Source organism: Peromyscus californicus, unplaced genomic scaffold (assembly GCF_007827085.1).
Source record: "Peromyscus californicus insignis strain IS unplaced genomic scaffold, ASM782708v3 Scaffold_23__1_contigs__length_62951481, whole genome shotgun sequence".
NCBI lineage: Eukaryota > Metazoa > Chordata > Mammalia > Rodentia > Cricetidae > Peromyscus > Peromyscus californicus.
In genome coordinates this window covers 54,423,879-54,445,481 of record NW_026294534.1, presented here as the reverse complement: position 1 = coordinate 54,445,481, position 21,603 = coordinate 54,423,879, and the positions used below count along the sequence as shown (strand labels likewise).

Sequence of the window (21,603 nt, the reverse complement as noted above, 5' to 3'; positions counted from 1 at the left end):
GGCCTGTGAGACTGTGAGGCCATTTTTAAAACGCACATGTTGTCCTCTGGTTGAGGCGTCAGCATGTAACAGACTGCCTGGCCTCACTGAGACTGCTGAACATAACTACAACCCACATTTCCCATCCCCATGAAATTCAGGTTTGTTTACTGAGTTGTTTGTTCATGTGCTTCTTTTACTGAATCAATGAATACTCAAAGAAATTTTTATTGCAGGCTGCGAATGTAGTTTAGGGGGTTTGAGCCCCAGAGCTGCATACACCAGACGTGGCTGTGCAGACCTGTAATCCCAGCACCCAGGGAATGGAGGCAGGAGAATCAGAAGTTCATGGTCATAGAAAGCTTGAGGCCAGCCTGGACTACATGAGACACTGTCTCAAAAAAAAAGAAAAGAAAAGAAAAGAGAAAGAGAGAGAGAGAGAGAGAAAGGAAGGAAGAAAGAAAGAAAGAAAGAAAGAAAGAAAGAAAGAAAGAAAGAAGAAAGAAACAGAGAGAAAGAAAGAAATTTTTATTACACTACACCGAAGTCATTTTTCTGAGCCCTCCCAAGACAGAAATGAATATTAGGGGGCTGCTGTCATCGAGCTTTAGTTCATGGGGCAGTACAGAAAAACAGCAAACTCCAGAGGATCGTACGCACTGGAATGAGAATTAAGCAATGTCAGACCCAGTTTCGATTGGAGCACAGGAAAAGCAGCTGTGAGGAAACGGTGTTTGAACTGAAAGAGAAATGCCCGGAAACTCTGCCTAGAACACACTCAGGCTTCAGGCAGGGGTAATCTAGCAAAGGGCTGGGCAGATACGAGCCCCACATGTCCAGGACAACACCCAAGGCCAGTGTTGGAGGGAGCAGTCACAGATGAGATAGGCCGGCGACACTGGCCCTGCTAAGGAAGGGTTGGGAAGCCCTTTGCAGTTGGCCACAGGAGAGGCATAATCAGGACTTGACTCTTAGGAGTCAACCCTGAGCCCTGGGGTAAACCCGAGTGGAGAGTTAGGGCGGAGGGAGGGAAGTACATTTAGGAAGATGACTCTCGAGTCTAAGGGCTAGTGAAGTAGGATGGTGGAGAAAGTTAGCCTTGGTTTGGTTTGGTTTGCTAAGCTTTCTTGTAGCCTGAGCTGGTCTCCTGTTACCAGATAGGACTTGGAGGTAACCCTCACCCCTAGAGAAGCTTCAGGGAACTCGTGGTTCATTTCTGTACCAAGCACCCTGATTTGCAAAAGTGGAAAGGGCTTGGCTTGTGTGCACAGGCCCTTGTGTACTCTTAAGAAGCACCATTCCCCTTGTGGTGTGTCTGACCCATAATACCGCTTTGCTTTTGCGTGAAGTTTCCTTGCTTCTTTGCAAAAAAAAGAATATAATAATAAAGCATTCACAGAACCAGCCTATGGGGTACACAACCCAGAAAAAAAAATCTGTGTTTCAGATGTTTCTGCAAGAGTTTCTAGAACGGGAGCAGTAAAGAATGACCATCTTTGTGTTTAGACAATTGGTGTGTGTGTGTGTGTGTGTGTGTGTGTGTGTGTGTGTGTGTGTGTGTGTGTGGTGTGTGTATGTGTGTGTGGTGTGTGTATGGTGTATGTGGTATGTATAGTATGTGTGTGTGCTGTGGGGGGGTGTGGTATGTGTGTGATGTGTATGTGTGTGTGTGGTGTGTATCTAGTGTGAATCTGTGTGTGTATGTGATGTGTATGGTGTATGTAGTATGTGGTGTGTGTGGTAGGTATATGTATGTTATATGTGTGGTGTGTGTACTGTGGTCTATATGTGAGTATGGTCTATATGTAGGGGATATGGGGAGTGTGTAGTGTGCGTATGTGTGTATGGTCTGTATGTGTATGTGTGTGTGCTGTGAGTACATGGTTTGTGTGTATGTGTGGTGTGAGTGTGTGGTATGTATGTGTGTATATACAGTGTGTGTGTGTGGTGTTTGTACATGGTGTGTGTGAGTTTACACACTAGAAACTGAACCCAGGACATCACATATGCTAAGCAGACATTCTACCACCAAACTATACAGCAGCCTGAAGACAGTCCATGTTGACAAGTTTTCACACCCAGATGAAGGTGTATAATAGCTTCTTTGTAGAATTAAGGCATGATGGTGCAGAGTGACTGCTTGTGGGCTTTGTCCCCAAACCTCCATTAGAGGTAATTAGGTTCCTCATTCAGAAGTCGTAAGTATCTGACAATATCACCTACTGTGTGATATCATCTTCACCCTGCTTTCCACTGAAAGGGGGGGAAATGCTATTTTAGTTTGTTTATTGTTACTAGAATGGCAGCTCAGGGACGCTGGAGGAGAAAGAGCTCACTGTATATAGCCTGTATCATCAGCAGTTATCTCCATCCAGAACACCCACACTAACATCGGTGTTTCAGGTAAGGTACAGCTCAGCCGTAAAGCACTTCCTAGCAGACACAAGGTTCTGACCACCAGGTAAATAAATAGACAATAGAATATTATATAAAGCCATGCCTGGAGGCACATGCTTGTAATCCTGGTGCTGGGAGGCTGGGTCAGGACAACACGGTAAGTTCAAGGCCTGCCTGGGCTGTATGTCGTGACTCTGTCTCAAAACAAACCAGCAGAAGTGGGGTTTTGTTTTGTTGTTGTTTCAGGTTCTTTGTTTGTTTGCTTGCTTTGGGACAGGGTCTCACTTCGTAGCCCAGGCTGGTCTGGAACTCACAGAGATCCACCTACCTCTGTCTCCTGAGAGTTGGGATTAAACTCATGCACCACCACACTCAGCAAGCAAGAGTGTTAATTCCAAGCGTGGAATGAAGCTGGGGGATATGTCAGGCCGTTTTACATCAGCAGGTGGCACCACATAAGTCTGCATAATGCAGCATCCCTGAATTCAGCCCTTCCTTCTCTTCCTTCGCTAACCTTCGGCGCGCCAGTAGGTGGCGCCATATATCTCTTTTCTTGACAAGTTCGTTTTCCTGTATATTGGCAATAAAAGTAAGTTCTAGTTTCTGTAACTCCATAGCAGAATTAATAATCTTCACAGTCCTTGAAGAAACAGGTGTGATACATCCAATTCCGAAACACTAGTAAGTTACAAGCTGCGTGTGAGCATGTCTCTCTACTCACCATGAGGATTAACATTCTCCACACTCAACTCACACAATTCTGTGGGTTGGTTTGGCTGGTGAGCCTCAGCTCCTCCCTTTTTTCTTGAATGAGTCTTGGGGTACCTTTGCTCCCCCATATAGCCAATAGGATGCCCCCATTCCCCTGCATGTCCTTCACAGTGAATCTCAGCTTTGTTCCTTCCTTTTTTTTTTCTTTTTTGCTAAATTTTCACTATTGCTAAAATATTAGCACAGAGCTAAAAGCCTCACACTGAGATCTTTCCCAGTTACCATTTGTCCTTCCATCTACTATCCTGCATATGGAGATGCAGTTATTATCAAAATCAGCATTAGTCTGTCTCATCCTGCTAAAGACCTGTGTTCACTTTAACAGGGGCCAGTGAAATAACTCAGCAGGTAAAATACTGCACGAGATTCAGAACATGAGTTTGATCCCTGGAACCCGAGTAAAGGTAGAAAGAGAGAACAGACTCCACAAAGGTGTCCTGGGACCTGCATACCTGTGCTGTGGCATGCACATACACACACACACACACACAGAGAGAGAGAGAGAGAGGGAGAGAGACAGAGAGACAGAGACAGAGACAGAGAGACAGATGTAGATGTAACCAACTGTCTTATTAAATAAGAAACACAGAACCAAAGCAAAGAAGAAAGCCAAGAGGTCAGAGCTAAGAGCATTACCCGTCTGCTGCAGCTAGCCTCTTCAGCAAAAGAGAGCTACTTCCTGTGTTTTCATCTTTATATAGACTTTCTGTTCTGCCTTCTCATTGGTTGTAAACCCAACCACATGACTGCCTCATCACTGCCTTTCTGTACAGACCTCCAGGTCTTCTACGGTTGGTATTGAGATTAAAGGCGTGTGTCTCCAATGCTGGCTGTATCCTTGAACACAGAGGTCTACCTAGCTCTACCTAATAAGAGCTGGGATTAAAGGTGTGCACCACCACCACCCAGCTTTCGCTATGGCTCTAATAGCTCTGACCCCTGGGCAACTTTATTTATTAACATACAAATAAAATCACATTTCAGTACAAATAAAATATCCTCATATTTCCCCTTTTCTATTTTAATAAAAAGAAAAAAAAGGTTATAACTAACAAAAGAAAAACTATATACAAAAGTACAATAACTATATACAATATATACAAGTAATAAATACCTAAACAATGTCTAGTCCATTTGTATTTGACAAATTCAGAGAAAATAATTCCATTATCTATCCTATTTTGGTAAGTCCAAAATGTATCTAATTCATTTTCTATCCTAATTAATCTTCAACTATAACTAACTAATCTTCAACTCCCTCACAGATCCAAGAAGGAAAATAATACTACTTAATAAAAAATAAAAACAGGAAGTACACGCAAGCAACTTCCCAAAAAATTGTGAGTTGACAGAAACAGCCAGCTGCCTGGACAGTCACCTGAGGTTTCTTCACAGTGTTGGGGCATCATCTTCAACCTATAGACTTAGCATATCTGACAGACTCATTTATGAAGTAGGATGTACACAAGGTCAATAGTGGTGAGAGCAGTCCATGTACCAGAAACACCTGAATTCCACTAGTGTCCTGTCATGATTCAGGATTTTAAATTCTGGAAATTACTGATGTTTTTTTGTTTTGTTTTTTTAGTTCAGCTGTCCATTCTTCTTGGTTATGTGTGTGTGTGGCTTCATCTCAGCATCCTGTTCTTCTCCATATCCTTCTATTAAATACCAGTCTACTATTGAGAGGTGTGAGTTTAGTTATTCAAGAATAACTGTTTCAGCTGTTGTTCCATTGCACATCAGAAGCCATCCACCCACTGCCTGTTCAGCTGCCTTCGAAGAAAAGGGCACTGTACCTTTTCCAGATTGCAAAGGCCACTTCAGGGATGGTGCCATATTGTCCTGGCCTCAGAAAATGCCTTTTGATAAAGCCATAACCACACTTGTTTTGGCAAGAATCAGTAGTCCTTTGTTTCGTGTCCTGTCTGTCCTGTTTGTCAGCAGTTGATTTGAGGATACTTTGTTGTCCAGTGGCTAACTTTTGCCACAGTGAAAGTTAACTCCATATGCAGTTTCTTCAAAGCCCATATTTTCTCTGAAGTAGATTGGTACTGCCAGGAGCCAACATGTCTCATAGTCATAACAAAAAAGAAAAATTTTCTAAGTTATTAAAACATTTTAGATGCCATATTCTGTAGATCTCTGAAGGGTTTGAAGATGACCCGTCTATCTAAAATATATCTGCTCAATTTTTAAAACATACCTAATATGACTACAAGTTCTATCATAATGTCTAACTACTAACTTTCATTTCTTTATATCCTAATAGTTGGTAATAATAACATTCAAGGATCAGAAAATTGCATTACATTGTTAAATGAATGGTATAAGTACAATTAGAAAGATACATATAGCATTTTCTAACAATATCAATTTCAATATATGTAATTTGTATACAATATAAAACAATCCAATCCAATGTAAAGTATTTAAAACAGTAATTGTCTTTTTCTTCTTTTCTTTTCTTTTTTTTTTAAACAAGAACTGTAAATCTAATCTCCTTTGCTTAGCCCTTTCCCTAACCCTTGACAACAACGTGTAACCAACCACCCTAAACAATGATAATTATCCCAGACCCAAAACCCTTTAAAAGACCAAAAAACCACCCGCCCCACATCACCTCTTTGGGAATGTGGACGTCGTATTCTTAAAATTGCTGGGTATGGGCAAAAGTATCTCTAGCCTGAAAGAAAAATTTTAGGTTAATTATCAAATTCTATGAAAGGTAACTATATCCTTCGTTATCCAGTCTGTGTATAATGCCAAAGTTCAGGGTTTATCTCAAGTCCTTAATCAAGTAGTCTTTGAGACTGGATCATCTCAGCTAGCCCTCTCAAAATTGCTCTGAGCACTTTGTAGTTCAAAGCTGATCTGTAGATGATGTTTGTCAGCTTAATGATATTATTATTGTCCACGTGGAACTGTTGTTGTTGTGGGGCCCCATCTTCTTCCTGGAGATTTCAGTTGATGTTATGCCTGGCCGTGATTTCCTGCAGAAAACTGATAAGAGATTCGAACACAAAGACATATATGTGCAGCTAATTGAAGCCTTTTTTCTTTCTAGAATTAGTTAGTACTCTATATGACCATTCATATCTTAATAAAGTTTAAAATGTATATATATCTATCTATATATATATTAACCTTGTAAATTTTGATATAAAATTCATACTTTAAGAAAAGTTTAAAGAATCAGAATAGAATCAAAGAGTTGAGATTAGTAATAGAATAGTCCCTTAATTAATTTGGCTTTTCTCCTGTCCCGTATCAGAAGATGGCTCTTTTATTCTGGCATGATACAGGGAGTTTGCATTTTCCTTTTAACAACATGCTTGAGTTTAAAGAAGGAGAGAGCCATTCTCCAACTCCAAAGTCAGCTTTAAATTTTAATTGAACTGGGACTATTAGAAGACCAATAGTGTTAAATATCTTTAGAGAAGAGCAGAAACAAACATTTAGGAAGACTTAAAAATTTTTTTAGATAACATACCCATACGCCATTTCACTCTGTTTCCTGGGATAGATGATTTGTCCTTTTTCATCAGTTGTCTCATTTGTCCAGTGTTCTTCGGATTCCTTAACCTTCATTCTCCTAAAAGACAAAAAACAAAAACCTTTCCCCAAGACTAATTTTGGGGATGTTCCTTTTTGGCAAGTTATTATCTGATTAAATGAAAAGGCATGTGTTACTGGTATAAGTTAGTTTAAATTGGATGGTTCATGCTGGTTGATGAACTATCACGTCCTCTAATTAAGAGGTCTCTCTTGTTCAATTCGAACTTTTATCAATTTTGATGGTACCCACAGCTTATCTTCTTCTGTAGAAACAAAAGCAAAACCTCGTCCCCAATGTAACACATATCCTGGTTTCCATTCTGAGGTCAGCACATCCTTAAAGTATATAGGCTGATTTAATTCTGTAGTTTTTTCTATTATCCAATGTCTCTCTACAGCTATTGTTCCTTTCTCATTGGCACTGAGAAAATTCAAAGTTAATAGAGCATTATGCAGTCTATTTCTGGGGGTTTTGTTACCCCTTTCTGTTTATTTAGCATATCCTTTAGAGTTCTGTTTGATCTTTCTATAACTGTTTGACCTGTAGGATTATGTGGTATGCCTGTAATATGCTTTATATTGTAATAAGCAAAAAACTGTTTCATTTTAGCAGAGACATATGATGGAGCATTGTCAGTTTTGATTTGTGCAGGTATACCCATGATGGCAATAACTTCTAGCAAATGAGTGATTACAGAATCAGCTTTTTCAGAACTCAAAGCAGTTGCCCATTGAAATCCTGAATAAGTATGGATGGTATGGTGTACATATTTCAATTTTCCAAATTCTGCAAAGTGAAACACATCCATCTGCCAGATTTCATTCCTCTGAGTACCCTTTGGGTTACATCCTGCTGGTAATGGCGTTTGATTGTAGAAGGAACAAGTAGAATATTTCTTTACTATTTCTTTGACTTGTTGCCAGGTTATGGAAAAATCCTTTTTTAAACCTTTGCTATTGACATGATGTTTTTTATGAAATTCTGAGGCCTCCAGTACATTTCCTATCAATAATTTATCAATCTCATCATTGCCTTGTGCTAGAGGGCCTGGCAGACCAGTATGGGATCAGATGTGAGTTATATATAAAGGATGACTCCTTTTCCTGATTGTATCTTGTAATTGAATAAATAGTGAAGTTAATTCTGAAGCATCAGGGATAAATTCTGCAGTCTCAACATGTAATACTACTCTTTCAGCATACTGAGAGTCAGTTACTATGTTGAGAGGTTCTGAAAAATCCATTAATACCAACAGAATAGCATACAATTCTGATTTTTGAACTGAATTATAAGGACTTTGAACCACTTTACTTAAATTTTCTGATTTGTAACCTGCCTTTCCTTGTTTGTTGGCATCTGTATAAAATGTATGAACTCCAGATATGGGTTTTTCCCATACAATTCTAGACAAGATCCAATCAGCTCTCTTTATAAGATCAATTCTATCGCTTTTGGGATATTTGCTGTTAATTTCTCCCAAAAAAAATTACTGCAAGCTCTTTGCCAAAGTTCACTTTCTGTCCATAGTTTTTCGATGTCCTCCTTAGTTAAAGGTACAACAATTTCTGCTGGGTCTATTCCTGCTAATTGACAAAGTCTCAATTTTCCTTTCCAAATCAAGTCAGAGATTTTTTCCACATAAGTTTTTAAATTTTTATTCGGTTTATTTGGTAAAAATATTCGCCAGGCGGTGGTGGCGCATGCCTTTAATCCCAGCACTTGGGAGGCAGAGCCAGGCGGATCTCTGTGAGTTCGAGGCCAGCCTGGGCTACCAAGTGAGTTCCAGGAAAGGCACAAAGCTACACAGAGAAACCCTGTCTCGAAAAACCAAAAAATATATATATATATATATTCATTCCAATATAATATCTTCCCTCTGCATTAATATTCCTGTAGGAGAATGTCTAGAAGGTAAAATAACCAAAATGCAATCCAGCTTTGGATCAATATGATCCACATGCCCTTCATGTACTTTCTTTTCTACCAAGGTCAATTCTTTCTCAGCTTCAGGTGATAATTTCCTTGGACTATTTAAGTCCTTGTCACCTTCTAAGATTTTGAACAAATTATTCAGTTCATCATTTTTTACCCCAACAATACTTCGTAGATGAGAAATGTCTCCAAGTAATCTTTGAAAGTCATTAAGTGTCTGTAGTCAATCTCTCCCAATTTGCACCTTTTGGGGTCTAATTTTTTGTAGCTCTATTTTATATCCTAAATAATTAATAGAATCTCCTCTTTATATCTTTTCAGGAGCAATTTGTAATCCCCAGCAAGGCAAAATTTTCTTTACTTCTTCAGACATTCTTTCTAAAGTATCTGCATTTGAGTCAGCTAGTAAAATATCATCCATATAATGATAAATTATAGATTTAGGAATTTTTTATGTATCACTTCCAATGGCTGTTGTATAAAATATTGGCACAGAGTTGGGCTATTCAACATTCCCTGTGGGAGGACCCTCCATTGAAATCTTTTAACTGGTTGAAAATTAGTATAAGTAGGCACTGTGAAAGCAAATCTTTCTCTGTCTTTTTCTTTTAAGGGTATTGAAAAGAAACAGTCTTTTAAATCAATAACTATGAGAGGCCATCCTTTTGGTAACAGAGTAGGCAAAGGAATTCCAGACTGTAAAGAGCCCATTGGCTGAATTACTTTGTTAATTGCTCTAAGGTCTGTTACCATTCTCCATTTACCAGATTTCTTTTTAATAACAAATATAGGAGAATTCCAATGGCTGGTTGATTCTTCAATATGCTGAGCATTTAACTATTCTTCTACCAGCTCTTCTAAAGCCTGGAGTTTCTCTGTTGTTAAAGGCCATTGCTGGACCCATACAGGCTTGTCTGTTAACCATTTTAAAGGTAGAGCTGTTGGTGTCTTTGGTAGATCATCAGTTGTTGCGCCCTGTTCTTGTATAATATGGATGGCTGGTGACCACTCACAATAATGCCTTAAAATATTTCTCTCAGAAACATGTGCTAGTTTATGATTTGTTTCTGAGATTGGAGGGATGTTAATCTGAGTATTCCATTGTTGCAACAAGTCTTGACCCCACAGGTTCATAGCTGTGTTAGCCATATATGGTTTTAATTTTCCTCTCTGTCCTTCTGGACCTATACATTTGAGCCATCTTGCACTCTGTTTCACTCGAGATAATGTCCCAATTCCTAACAGTTGAATGTTTACCTCCTGAAGAGGCCAAGTTGGATGCTAAAATTCTGGTGCAATTATGGCAATGTCCGCACCTGTGTCTACCAGACCAGATGACAAAACACCATTTATTTTTATTGTTAATTTTGATCTTTGTTCATTAATAAAAGTTTACCAAAATATTTTCTTTATGTTTTTTCCTGAATTTTCTATTCTCTCTGTTTCATCATCCTGACCAGCATGATTTATTCCAATAGGCATTTGGTCATTTATTTGCTCTGAGTAGGGGTTTCCTCTACAACTGCAGGAAAGGTTTGAACTGGATATGCTATGGGGGCCTGACTGAGGCCCCTCTGGGAGTTTCCCAAAGTCTGAGGCAAAGGATTACCTTGCCTTTCCCTTGTTGATCTACATTCGTTGGTCCAGTGTTTTCCCTTACCACACCTTCTGCATACTCCAGAAGGAAGGGGCATTCTGTTGCCAGTGTTCCTTGAAGAAACATTGTTTCTAGGAATGACCTGTTTATAGTCCCTTTTCAAATGTCCTTGCTTTCCACATTCAAAACATCTAACATTCCTCAAACCTTTTGAAATTGCTTTTCCTACCAACATAGCATCATGGTCATGAGCCTCAACATTAACTGTGTCTCTAATCCAATTTTCCAAGGGTGCAGATCTTGCCTTTAACAGTCTGATTATTCTCTTGCACACTGCATTTGCGTTCTCAAAAGCCAAAGATTCGATTATTAGCTGACTGACTTCTGAATTCAGGACCATTCTCTTTACTGCTGAAGTCAATCTTTGCAAGAAATCTGTGAAAGATTGTTTTGGGCCCTGTATAATCTTTGTAAATGACTCAGTTTTTTTTCCTGGATCCTCAACTCTGTCCCATGCATTCAAGGCTACCGTTTGACATAGAATTAGGGTTTCGACATCATATAAACATTGTGTTTGTACTGAAGCATATTGGCCTTCTCCAATAAGCTGATCCTGGCAGACTTGTGTTCCTTTATCCCTTCATTGTTTTTCTATATTTTTAGCCTCATCCTTGAACCACATTTTCCACTGGAGGTTTTGTCTAGGTTCCAGAACAGCCTGTGCCAGCTCCTGCCAGTCCTGTGGTAGAATCCCATTACAAGTTGACCAGGTGTTTAACATTTGCTTTACATATGGGGAATGCATGCCATAAGATGCTATTGCCTCCTTAAATCTTTGTAAGTCTAACATTTCAATTGGAATCCAAGTATTTTATTCATTCTCTTCACCAGGTAGCTGCTGTATGGCTACTGGATAAATTAAGGGTGATTGTGTGAAAACAGGCTTTCTTTCTGTAACCTTATGATCCAGTTTTGAAACAACTTCACTGTTAATTTCTTCTGTCTGAATTTGAATTTCTCTGTAATTCATTTTTACAGGTTTAACAGGTTTTTTTAAAACTATTATCCTGGCCGGGCGGTGGTGGCGCACACCTTTAATCCCATCACTCGGGAGGCAGAGCCAGGCGGATCTCTGTGAGTTCGAGGCCAGCCTGGGCTACCAAGTGAGTCCCAGGAAAGGCGCAAAGCTATACAGAGAAACCCTGTCTCGAAAAAAACCAAAAAAAAACCTTATCCTGGCACTTAAATTGACTATCTTTTTAAATAGTAAAATGAGGATAAGAAAAGTAATAAACTGCATAATTCGATCAATATTAATCTTCTCATAGAGTTGTTCCATTGTCAGACTGCCTAAAATTTCAAACAAAGCCCAATTTTCTTCCAATGTACACATAAAACCCATTTTTTTTAACATGGAAAAAATTCTCTTTTAAATAGTTTCCTTTAAAATATTTGATATCTTATTTGACTTACCAAGTCTGCGTAGAACAGTAGAAATCCGAGGGAATTTCAAAACCGCCACCTAGTGTCCGAGGTGTGACTCCAGAGAGAGAGAGAGAGAGAGAGAGAGAGAGAGAGAGAGAGAGAGAGAGCAAGCAAGAAAGCATAGGCACAGGTTCTGGCTAAGAGCTTAAATCCAGCCACGTGTTCCTGCTTGAGCCAAGTCAAGCCTTGACTCTGGCTTCTTTAAGCTCCGACCACGTGCATTGGCTTTACAGGCAGGGGTCCTGTTCGGCAGGGCAGGCCTGAGTTGTTTGTAGCACCAGCTTTAAGCAAGTAGCTCCAATTGTGTGCAACCTTTTGGGGCTACAGTCAGTCCGGCCTGAGACCAAGCCGACCTGGGCCCGAGCTAGGGAGCTGGGCCCCCCAGGCCGGAAACCAGACCTGCCGCCAAGCCAAGCAGTTTTTAATGGATTCTTGTCACGTTGGGCACCAAATGTAGATGTAACCAACCGTCCTATTAAATAAGAAACACAGAACCAATGCAAAGAAGAAAGCCAAGAGATCAGAACTAAGAGCATTACCCGTCTGCTGCAGCTAGCCTCTTCAGCAAAAGAGAGCTACTTCCTGTGTTTTCATCTTTATATAGACTTTCTGTTCTGCCTTCTCATTGGTTGTAAACCCAACCACATGACTGCCTCATCACTGCCTTTCTGTACAGACTTCCAGGTCTTCTACGGTTGGTATTGAGATTAAAGGCGTGTGTCTCCAATGCTGGCTGTATCCTTGAACACAGAAGTCTACCTAGCTCTACCTACCAAGTGTTGGGATTAAAGGCATGCACCACCACCGCCCAGCTTTCGCTATGGCTCTAATAGCTCTGACCCCTGGGCAACTTTATTTATTAACATACAAATAAAATCACATTTCAGTACAAATAAAATATCACCATAGACAGAGAGACAGAGACAGAGAGACACAGAGAGAGAGAGACAGAGAGAGAGATATCACCACAACCACTGTTCTGGGCCTTTTTTTTTTTTTTTTTTTTTTTTTTTTTTTTTTTTTTTTTTGGTTTTTCGAGACAGGGTTTCTCTGTGTAGCTTTGCGCCTTTCCTGGAACTCACTCGGTAGTCCAGGCTGGCCTCGAACTCACAGAGATCCGCCTGGCTCTGCCTCCCGAGTGCTGGGATTAAAGGCGTGCGCCACCACCGCCCGGCTTCTGGGCCTTTTTTAAAAGAAAAAAAAAGGCTGGAATTTTGGGTAGTGGTGGTGCACGCCTTTAATCCCAGCACTCAGGAGGCAGAGGCAGATGGATCTCTGTGAGTTCAAAGCAAGTTTGGTCTACAAAGAGCCAATGCTACACAGAGAAACCCTGTCTCAAAAAACAGCCAGAGTCTCCTGCTCTCTATGTGGCTGCAGCTGGCCTTGAACTCCTATATTCCTGCATCAGCCTTTTGAATGCTGGAATTATAGGCATGAACCACAGCATTTTTCAGTCTTATTTTTAAAAACATTTATTTTAATTTTGTCCATTCATGCACTCCACCTTTTAAAAAGTGAGGAGGAGGGTGCTGTCATGGTGGTACAATAATACTAGCAGTAGGGAAACAGAGGCAGGTAGATCTCTGTGAGTTCAACTCAAGGTCAGCCTGGTCTCCATTGGAGTTCAGGCCAGCCAAGTCTATATCATCACTTGAATACCACACTTAAAGGAACCTGAGGCCTTAGGGAAAAGACTGATAAATGACCTCCTTACATAGTAGATGAAGGATTTGAGGTGGTTCTGGTGGGAAGATTGACCACTCTTTCTCTAGGGATCTTCAGAATTCCCCTAGGCTCTTATTTTAAATAGTTGGCATTTGTCTTAAAGACAGGAAGATAGACAGCAGTTGTTCCAAGCAAGACTACAACTGTGTGTGTGTGTGTGTGTGTGTGTGTGTGTGTGTGTGTGTGTGTGTGTGTGTTTGTTTGTGCTACATGCAAACATGTATGTCTTAGTTAGGGTTTCTATTATTGTGAAGAGACACCATGACCTCTTACAAACTCTTATAAAGGAAAACATTTAATAGGGTGGCTTACAGTTTTAGAGGTTTAGTCCATTATCATCATGATGTGACATGGTGGCATGCAGGCATGCATGGAGCTGAGAATTAATACATCTTGACCTGAAGGGAAGAAGAAGTCATCTGAACTAGGTGTAGCTTGATCACAGAGACCTCAAAGCCCATCTCTACAGTGACACACTTTCTCCAGCAAGATCACACCTACTTCAACAAGGCCATACCTCCTAATAGTCCCTTTGGAGAGCCATTTTTTTTCAAACCACCACCTCCCACTCCCTGGCCCCAAAAGACTTGCAGCTATATCATAATGCAAGAATGCATTTAGTCCATCTTCAAATGTCTCTGTAGTCTATAACAGTCTCAACAATGTTTAAAAGTCCCAAGTTCTAAGTCTCTTCTGAGATTCATTCAGTCTCTTAACTGTAATCGCCTATAAAGTCAAAATCAAAAACAGATCATATACTTTCAACATGTAATGGCACAGGATATGCATTACCATAGGGAAGGAAGCATAGTGAGGAAAAACTAGACCAAAGCAAGACCAAAACCCAGGTGGGCAAACTCCAAACTCTGCATCTCCATGTCTGATGTCAAAATGCTCTTCAGATCTCCAACTCCTTTCAACTTTGTTGACTGGAACACATTTCTTTCTCTTGGGCTGTTTCCACTCCGTGTTAGCAGCTTTTCTTGGCAGGTGTCCCACGGCTCTGGCATCTCCAACATCTTGGGGTCTCCAAGGCAATCCAGGCTTCACAGCTTCACACAATCCTCTCTAGGCCTCAATTCAGGGACATCCTTAGCCTATGCCTGACCTCAGCAGCTTCCCTTAGTCATGAAGGCAAATTCCATAGCCCCTTTCTTCTATCCTTAACTCCAGAACCACATGGCTGAAGCTGCCAAGTTCTGATGTTTACTGGGGCTGGAACATGGCCCCCTCATGCAATTACATCTTCACCAACTTTCTGGTTTTGATGGTTTTCTTTATCGCCTAGTCTTGGCTGTCCTGAAACTGGATCTGTAGACCAGGCTGGCCTCAAACTCAAAGCCCCGCCAGCCTCTGCCTTCTTAGTGTTGAGATTAAAGGTATGCACCACCACACCCTGCTCTAAGCTTTTCTTTAATTTCTTTTCACAAGTTGGAAACTTAGCTGGGTAGAATCTTGCCCTGATGTCATCACTCCCTTTATTCCATTTCTTAATCTGTTTATCTCCTTGAGTAGAGGACATAGTTCTATTCCACTTTCTGGTGCTCCTTTTCTCCTCAAATTGTATAATTTGTATTTTCCCTTGCTCAGCTTGCTTTTTTTCCTTATAAATCTATATAAGAGTGACCAGTAATAACCACAGAACAGAGTCAATACTAGGCTGTTTTGAGATTTCCTTTGCTAAAGAAATTAATCTAAATCTCTTCACTTTAGCCTCAGGCAGACTCTTTGGACAAGAGAAAAAAAAGCAGCCACATTCCTTACCAAATCATCACAAGAATGATCTCTAGGCCATGTATTAATATTCTTCTCCTCTGAGACCTCTTGAACCAGCCCCCCACTATTCAAATAACTCTCAGCACCACTGTTTTCCATGTAACTACTAATATGGCCCACTAAACAGCACTTAAAGCATTTAACTGCTTTTCTAATGCACAGTCACAAGGTCCCATATTCCTTCAAACAAAAGCATGGTCAGGCCTATTACAGCAATACCCCAGTCCCTGGTACCAACTTCTGTCCTAGTTAGGGTTTCTATTACTGTGAAAAGACACCACGACCTCTTATAAACACTTATAAAGGAAAACATTTAATTGGGTGGCTTGCAGTTTCAGAGGTTTAGTCCATTATCACATGATGATTCATGGTGCAACATGGTGGCATGCAGGCAGACATGGTGCTGGAGAAGGAGCTGAGAATTAATATATCTCTACCCACAAGGAACAGGAAGTGATCTGAACTAGGTATATCTTGAGCATAGGAGACCTCCAAGTCCATCCCCACAGTGACACACTTCCTCCAGCAAGGCCATACTTCCTAATAGTGTCACGCCCTTTGGGGGCCATTTTCTTTCAAACCACCACAGTGTGTGTGAATGTGTTCTCACAGAGACCAAGGACACTGAGTCTTCCTCAGCCACTTGCCTCCTATTCCGTTTAGACAGCCTCTCTCACTGAACCTGAAGGTACACTGTCACCCAGCAAACTCCACTGGTCCTCCTGCCTCCTTCCCTGACAGCTCTGAAGCTACAGATGCATGTACAGACACACTAGGCTTTGTTCCATTTTTTAAGATTTTTATGATTTTTATTATGTGTACATACGGGAGTCTGTGCGTGTGAGTGCAGATGCCCGATGAGGCCAGCAAAGGGAGCCAGGCCCTGGAGCTGGAGTTGCAGACAACTGAGAGCCACCTGACTGTGGGCTAGGAATCAAACTTGAGTCCTCTGGCAGCACAATGCATACTCCTAACCACTGAGCTACCTCTCCACACACCTAGTCTTGGTTTTTGTTTGTAGGCTTGTTTTTAGGTTGGGTTGGGTTATATATATATTTTTTTTTGGACAGAATTTTGACTGTATGGAATAGACTGGCCTCAACTCGCGATTATCCTACTCTGGTCTCCCTAATACTAAATGACAGCCATGTGTCACCACACCAAGCCACACTTCATTTTCACCAGTTACCTTGTTCTGGGCACATAGGTAATTTGATAAGTTTTAGCACATGTGTTTGGTTCTAAAATACATCATTGCTGAGCAGTCCTCTGGATTACAGTGTCCCTAAGACAATGTTTGTTTCCTACTGCAGGTGGAATCACCTTTGGTCTTTCATGGAGCTTCCATTCACCAACCTGGAGATGGCGTTCATTTTACTGGCTTTCTTTATCTTTTCCTTGTTTACTCTGGCGTCCATCTACACCAGCCCTAACGAAAGAAATGAAGGTAACAGAAAAGAGAGGGAGAGCCCTTCACAGCCACCCTCTGTCTTTTCCTTCACAACCATCTTTCTGTGTAGCTGGATACGGTTTCGTTGCTATTCTGTGTATGAGAATGAGTATGTTTGGTTTTACGGGTGACGTATGTGTGTGTGTGTGTGTGTGTGTGTGTGTGTGTGTGTGTGTGTGTGTGTGTGTGTGTGTATGTGTGTGTGTGTGTGTGTGTGTGGTTTCATTTAAGTATGTATGCCTGGAAAGGAGAAGCATTAGAAGGTTTTTCAACAGACTCTTGTCAGGCTCTGGAAATGTAGCTTAGTTGGGGTTAGGGCTATCGTCCAGCTCATAGAGTGCTTGCCCCCCATACTGGAAGGCCTCAGACTGGCATAAACCAGATGTGGCAGCCTATATCTGTAATCCATCACTCTGAAGGTGGAAGCGGGCGGATCAAGAGCTCAAGATCCAGCCTGGAACACGAGAAAGTCTGTCTCAAAAATTAATTAAGTCTCCTCAAAGCTCAAACATTAAAAAAAAATGAAAATGTATTTTAAAACTCAATACTATGTTTTTGCCAATAATAGCAAGTGTTAAAAAGGAAGGGTATGAGTGTGCTAGGTAGTCCAGACCCCACCAAGATCTATGAAAGATAAAGAATAACTCAGGGAGCATTTTTGAGAACAAGAAAAATTATACATGTATGTATAAATATATACTGAGGACATTTTACATATTTATGGAGAATAAGATAAAGTCATAAAAAAGTAGTGCTTGTGGGTTTTTGAGTCAGGGTCTCACTATGTAGCCTTGGCTGTCCTGAGACTTACTGTATAGACCAGGATGGCCTTGAACCCACAGGGTTCTTGACCTCACAAGTGCTGAGATTATAGGCATGTGCCAACATGTCTGGCTGTGCTTATGGCAACTTGCTTTGCTTTGATATGTATGAATGTTTTTGCCTGCGTGTATGTATGTATGTATATGGGTCACATACATGCCTGGTGCCTGAAAAGGTCCAAAGAGGCATTGGACTCCTTGAACTGAAGTTTCAGATGGTTCTTAGGCCCTGAATGGGTGCTGGGACCCAAGCCCATCCTCTGTAGTTTCAGCAAGTGGTCTTAAGTGCTGAACTATCTCTCCTGCTCCTTCCCATTTGTGGCGCTTGACCAAATTTTTCCTCGTAGGTTCTTGTCTGTGAGAAGTACTGTCTATGAAATAGATTGTGATTATAGACATGCAACGGTAAATAAACTACTAGTCACACAATGGAAAGGATTAGAACACAAGAGCCCCACTAAATAGATGCTCAGCTTCCTGCCAACACCTAAAGTCAGAAACCTAACTGGATGGAGTCTATAAAGCCTGTTCCTGTTTCACAAATTGTGTGGACGGTATATTGTTTAAAATGGATTTGGCTGACAGAGTAGCAGCACTTCCTCTAACTGGGTGATGATGTATTTCCCTCACATGGTGGTGAGTTCGGGGCTGGCATGGCCTTCCCCGGTATCTTGAACCAAGACTATTTCAACATTGGTTCCCTTGCCTTCGCTAACCTCTAGCTCCGTGTGATAGACCAATCCAGAAGACTGGAATCAAATTTTTGGTCTCAGAAGTCCAACGCCTTGCCAAATTTTTTTTTAAAGATTTATTTATTTATTATGTATACAGCATGTATGCCTGCATGCCAGAAGAGGGCACCAGATCTCATTACAGATGGTTGTAAGCCACCATGTGGTTGCTGGGAATTGAACTCAGGACCTTTGGAAGAACAGTCAGTGCTCTTAACCTCTAAGCCATCTCTCCAGCCCCACCTTGCCAAAATTTTGAGTTTGTGTTTCTAAGGCAAGAAAGGTAAAACCAATAATGCCTGTCGTGTGTGTGTGTGTGTGTGTGTGTGTGTGTGTGTGTGTGTGTGTGTGTGTGTGTACCTTAACCACGCCATCATCAGGGAGCTAATGGGCATTAAATCATGGAAGAGTCAAGCCAGAAGGAATGTTTAGATTACTTGACCTTTAGAACTTTGTGAGTGGAGTGTGTGTGTGTGTGTGTGTGTGTGTGTGTGTGTGTACAAGAGCGCATGCTTAATTTTTAAATTTTATTTATTCATTTATTGAGGCTGGGTCTGTCTGGCCTGGAACTCACTACATAGACCAGACTAATCTTTTGTTTTGGTTTGGTTTTGTGTTTTTGGTGTTTTATTTTTTGAGACAAGTTTTCTCTATGTAGTCCTGGGCTGTCCTGGAACTTGCTCTCCTGACCAGACTGACCTCAAACTTACAGAGATCCACCTGGCTCTGTCTCCTTAGTACTGGGATTAAAGGTGTGTGCCACCACACCTGGCTTATTTATTAATTTTCAAAATAATATTTCATACTTTGAGAATTTCATGCGTATGTACAACATCTTTTGATTGTATCCACCCCTCACTTTCCCCTGCAACTCCCCACAGACTTCTCTCCAAAAAATTCTCCCCCATCTTCATATCTTTCTTCTTTCTTCATTTCTGAACCACTGAGTTCAGTCACTACTGCCTATGTGTGCATGGATGTGATCATCCAGTCCAGCATGATCAACTACCAGCGGCCATGCCCTCAAAGAAAAATTATTCCCCCACTCCCAGCAGCCACCAACTGTCCACAGTGTTTCAACTATGGGTGGGGCCTCAAGTGCCATAGCCAAACCCATCATTTTATATGCTAAATTCAAAAATTAATTTTTAAAGATACATTTTTAGGCTGATGGTGTAGCTCAGTTGGTAGAGCTCTAGCCTGGGAAGCACAAGGTTCTAGACTTGATCTCTAGTACCACATAAACCAGGAGTGTTGGTGGACCTCTACATGGGAGGTAGAGGCAGGAAGGTTATCCTTAGCTTTATAGGGTGTTTAAGGCCAGCCTGAGCTGAAGATCTTAGCTCAAAAAGATAGAATAAAAAGTAGAAAAAGAAAGTAAGCTTCCTGTTACAGAGCTACACATTCAATGATCATCTACCATCCAAGAAATCAGACATGCATGTGAATCTGTCCACTATGATCTTTAAGTCTAATCCTGGAGAAAAAGGTCAACAATGCCAAGCACTACTCAAGCCCTGTGCTTGTGAAAAATAGCTGTACCTCAGATTCAGCCCCCAGCCTTTTGTTTTCTGAAAACCCCCACCCTCCTGTCCCATAGCATGGCTTTATCAGGAAGTATTGTGCATCCCCACTTCCATAGCACGACTTTATCAGGAAGTACTGTGCATCCCCACTCTTAGATATGACTCATCGTCTACTTTTGTTTCAGGCTCCGAGAGCCCCATGAGGACCCTGAGTTTACCTGATGGCTAGGGCAAACAGAGGCCCCTCCACCTTGTCTCAAGCAGCTGACACGGACTCCACACACTCCAGCTCTTTGTCTTAACAGTTGTTTTGACTGAGATTAAAACTGTTTGTCCCTCTGGAGCTAGCTGGAGATAAAGATAAATGTTTCCTGGAAGGCTAACTGAAGGACCGTTCTCCTGATTGCAGTGGGGCCCAGGAGTTAGTCAGTCACTCATCCGTACCTCCGATACCCATCTCTATACAAGTAAGGGAAAACCACCCTGCTGAGACCGTGTAGCTTTGGATTTGGGGTGCTGCCCACACGGTATTTGGCTGACTCAAGTAAATCTCTTTATTTGTTATTTCATTTTTGTTCTCTTTTCCCCCGCTCCTTTCTTTCACAAAAATATGGTACGGCTCCCATTTATGATCCTCTTAAATGGGTATGATACCAAAAAAAATCACAGTTTTTTAGTTGGATTACAGCTACTTCTTTTCTGGAGGAAAGAGATGAATGTTCAGTATAAGAATCTCACTAGGAGGCCAGTGAGCTGGCTCAGTGGGTAAAGGTTCCCGCCATCGAACCTGGAGACCTGAATTCGGTACCTGGGACCCACATCGTAGGAGAGAGCTGACTCCCTGCAAGTTGTCCTCTGACCTATACACGCGGGCATGGCTACAAGTGCATGTGCTCTCATCTCACACACACACACACACACACACACACACACACACACACACACACACACACACACACGCTGTGGAATATCGCTCTGTATGCTGTGAATGTGTATTGCTCTGATTGGTTGATAAATAAAATGCTGATTGGCCAGTAGCCAGGCAGGAAGTATAGGCAGGATAAGCAGACCAGGAGAATTCTGGGAAGAGGAAAGCTGAGTCAGGAGTCACCAGCCAGACACAGAGGAAGCAAGATGACAAGGCAGAACTGAGAAAAGGCACCAAGTCATGTGGCTAAACATAAATAAGAATTGTGGGTTAATTTAAGGACTAGTCAGTAATAAGCCTGAGCTAAAGGCTGAGCAGTTATAATTAATATAAGCTTCTGAGATTTGTCCCAACCGCCAGCTAGCCAGGACACAGGAAACCTTCCAACTATACACACACACACACTAAAATGTAATTTTAAAAAAGAATCCCCCTAAAAACTGTAACTCAGTGAGAACAGAATGCCGAATTTAGGGATGAAAATCTACCTGTAGATTCCTTCTGCTCACAGTTCATGCATGATCAGTGTCTACTGGGAGAGAGAAAAAAGGTAGGAAAAACAAGATGAAATAAAATTGCTGGGCTGATAAGATGGCTTATCAGTTAGAGGCACTTGCTACCAAGCCCGATGACTTGAGTTTAAATCCCAGGGTCCTCATGCTGAAAAGACAGAATCAGCTCCTGCAAGTTGCTCTGTGACCACCGTATGCATGGACCCCACCTGTACATAAGTAAATAAATGCAATAAAATTTTTAAAAATTAAATGCTTTATCGCCACTGAACTTTTTTTCCTTGGGAAAAAAGTCAATAACAAACCAGGTAAAGCAATATTTTACACAAAATAAGATAATTTTACACTGTGCACCTAGAATGTTCTATTTTTAGTCGGTTCTCCAGCCAGCTCTTAGAATGCTGCCTAGGACAT

The 21,603-nt window shown here is 41.2% G+C and overlaps 1 protein-coding gene across 1 annotated transcript; it reads left to right on the top strand.

Annotated features, from left to right (window-relative positions):
- Positions 1-16,556: 16,556 nt before the first annotated feature.
- Positions 16,557-21,376, top strand: Smim31 (small integral membrane protein 31). The gene is given in 2 exon segments (XM_052752745.1): positions 16,557-16,668; positions 21,204-21,376. Coding segments are annotated over 2 exon segments (285 nt in total).
- Positions 21,377-21,603: the final 227 nt, after the last annotated feature.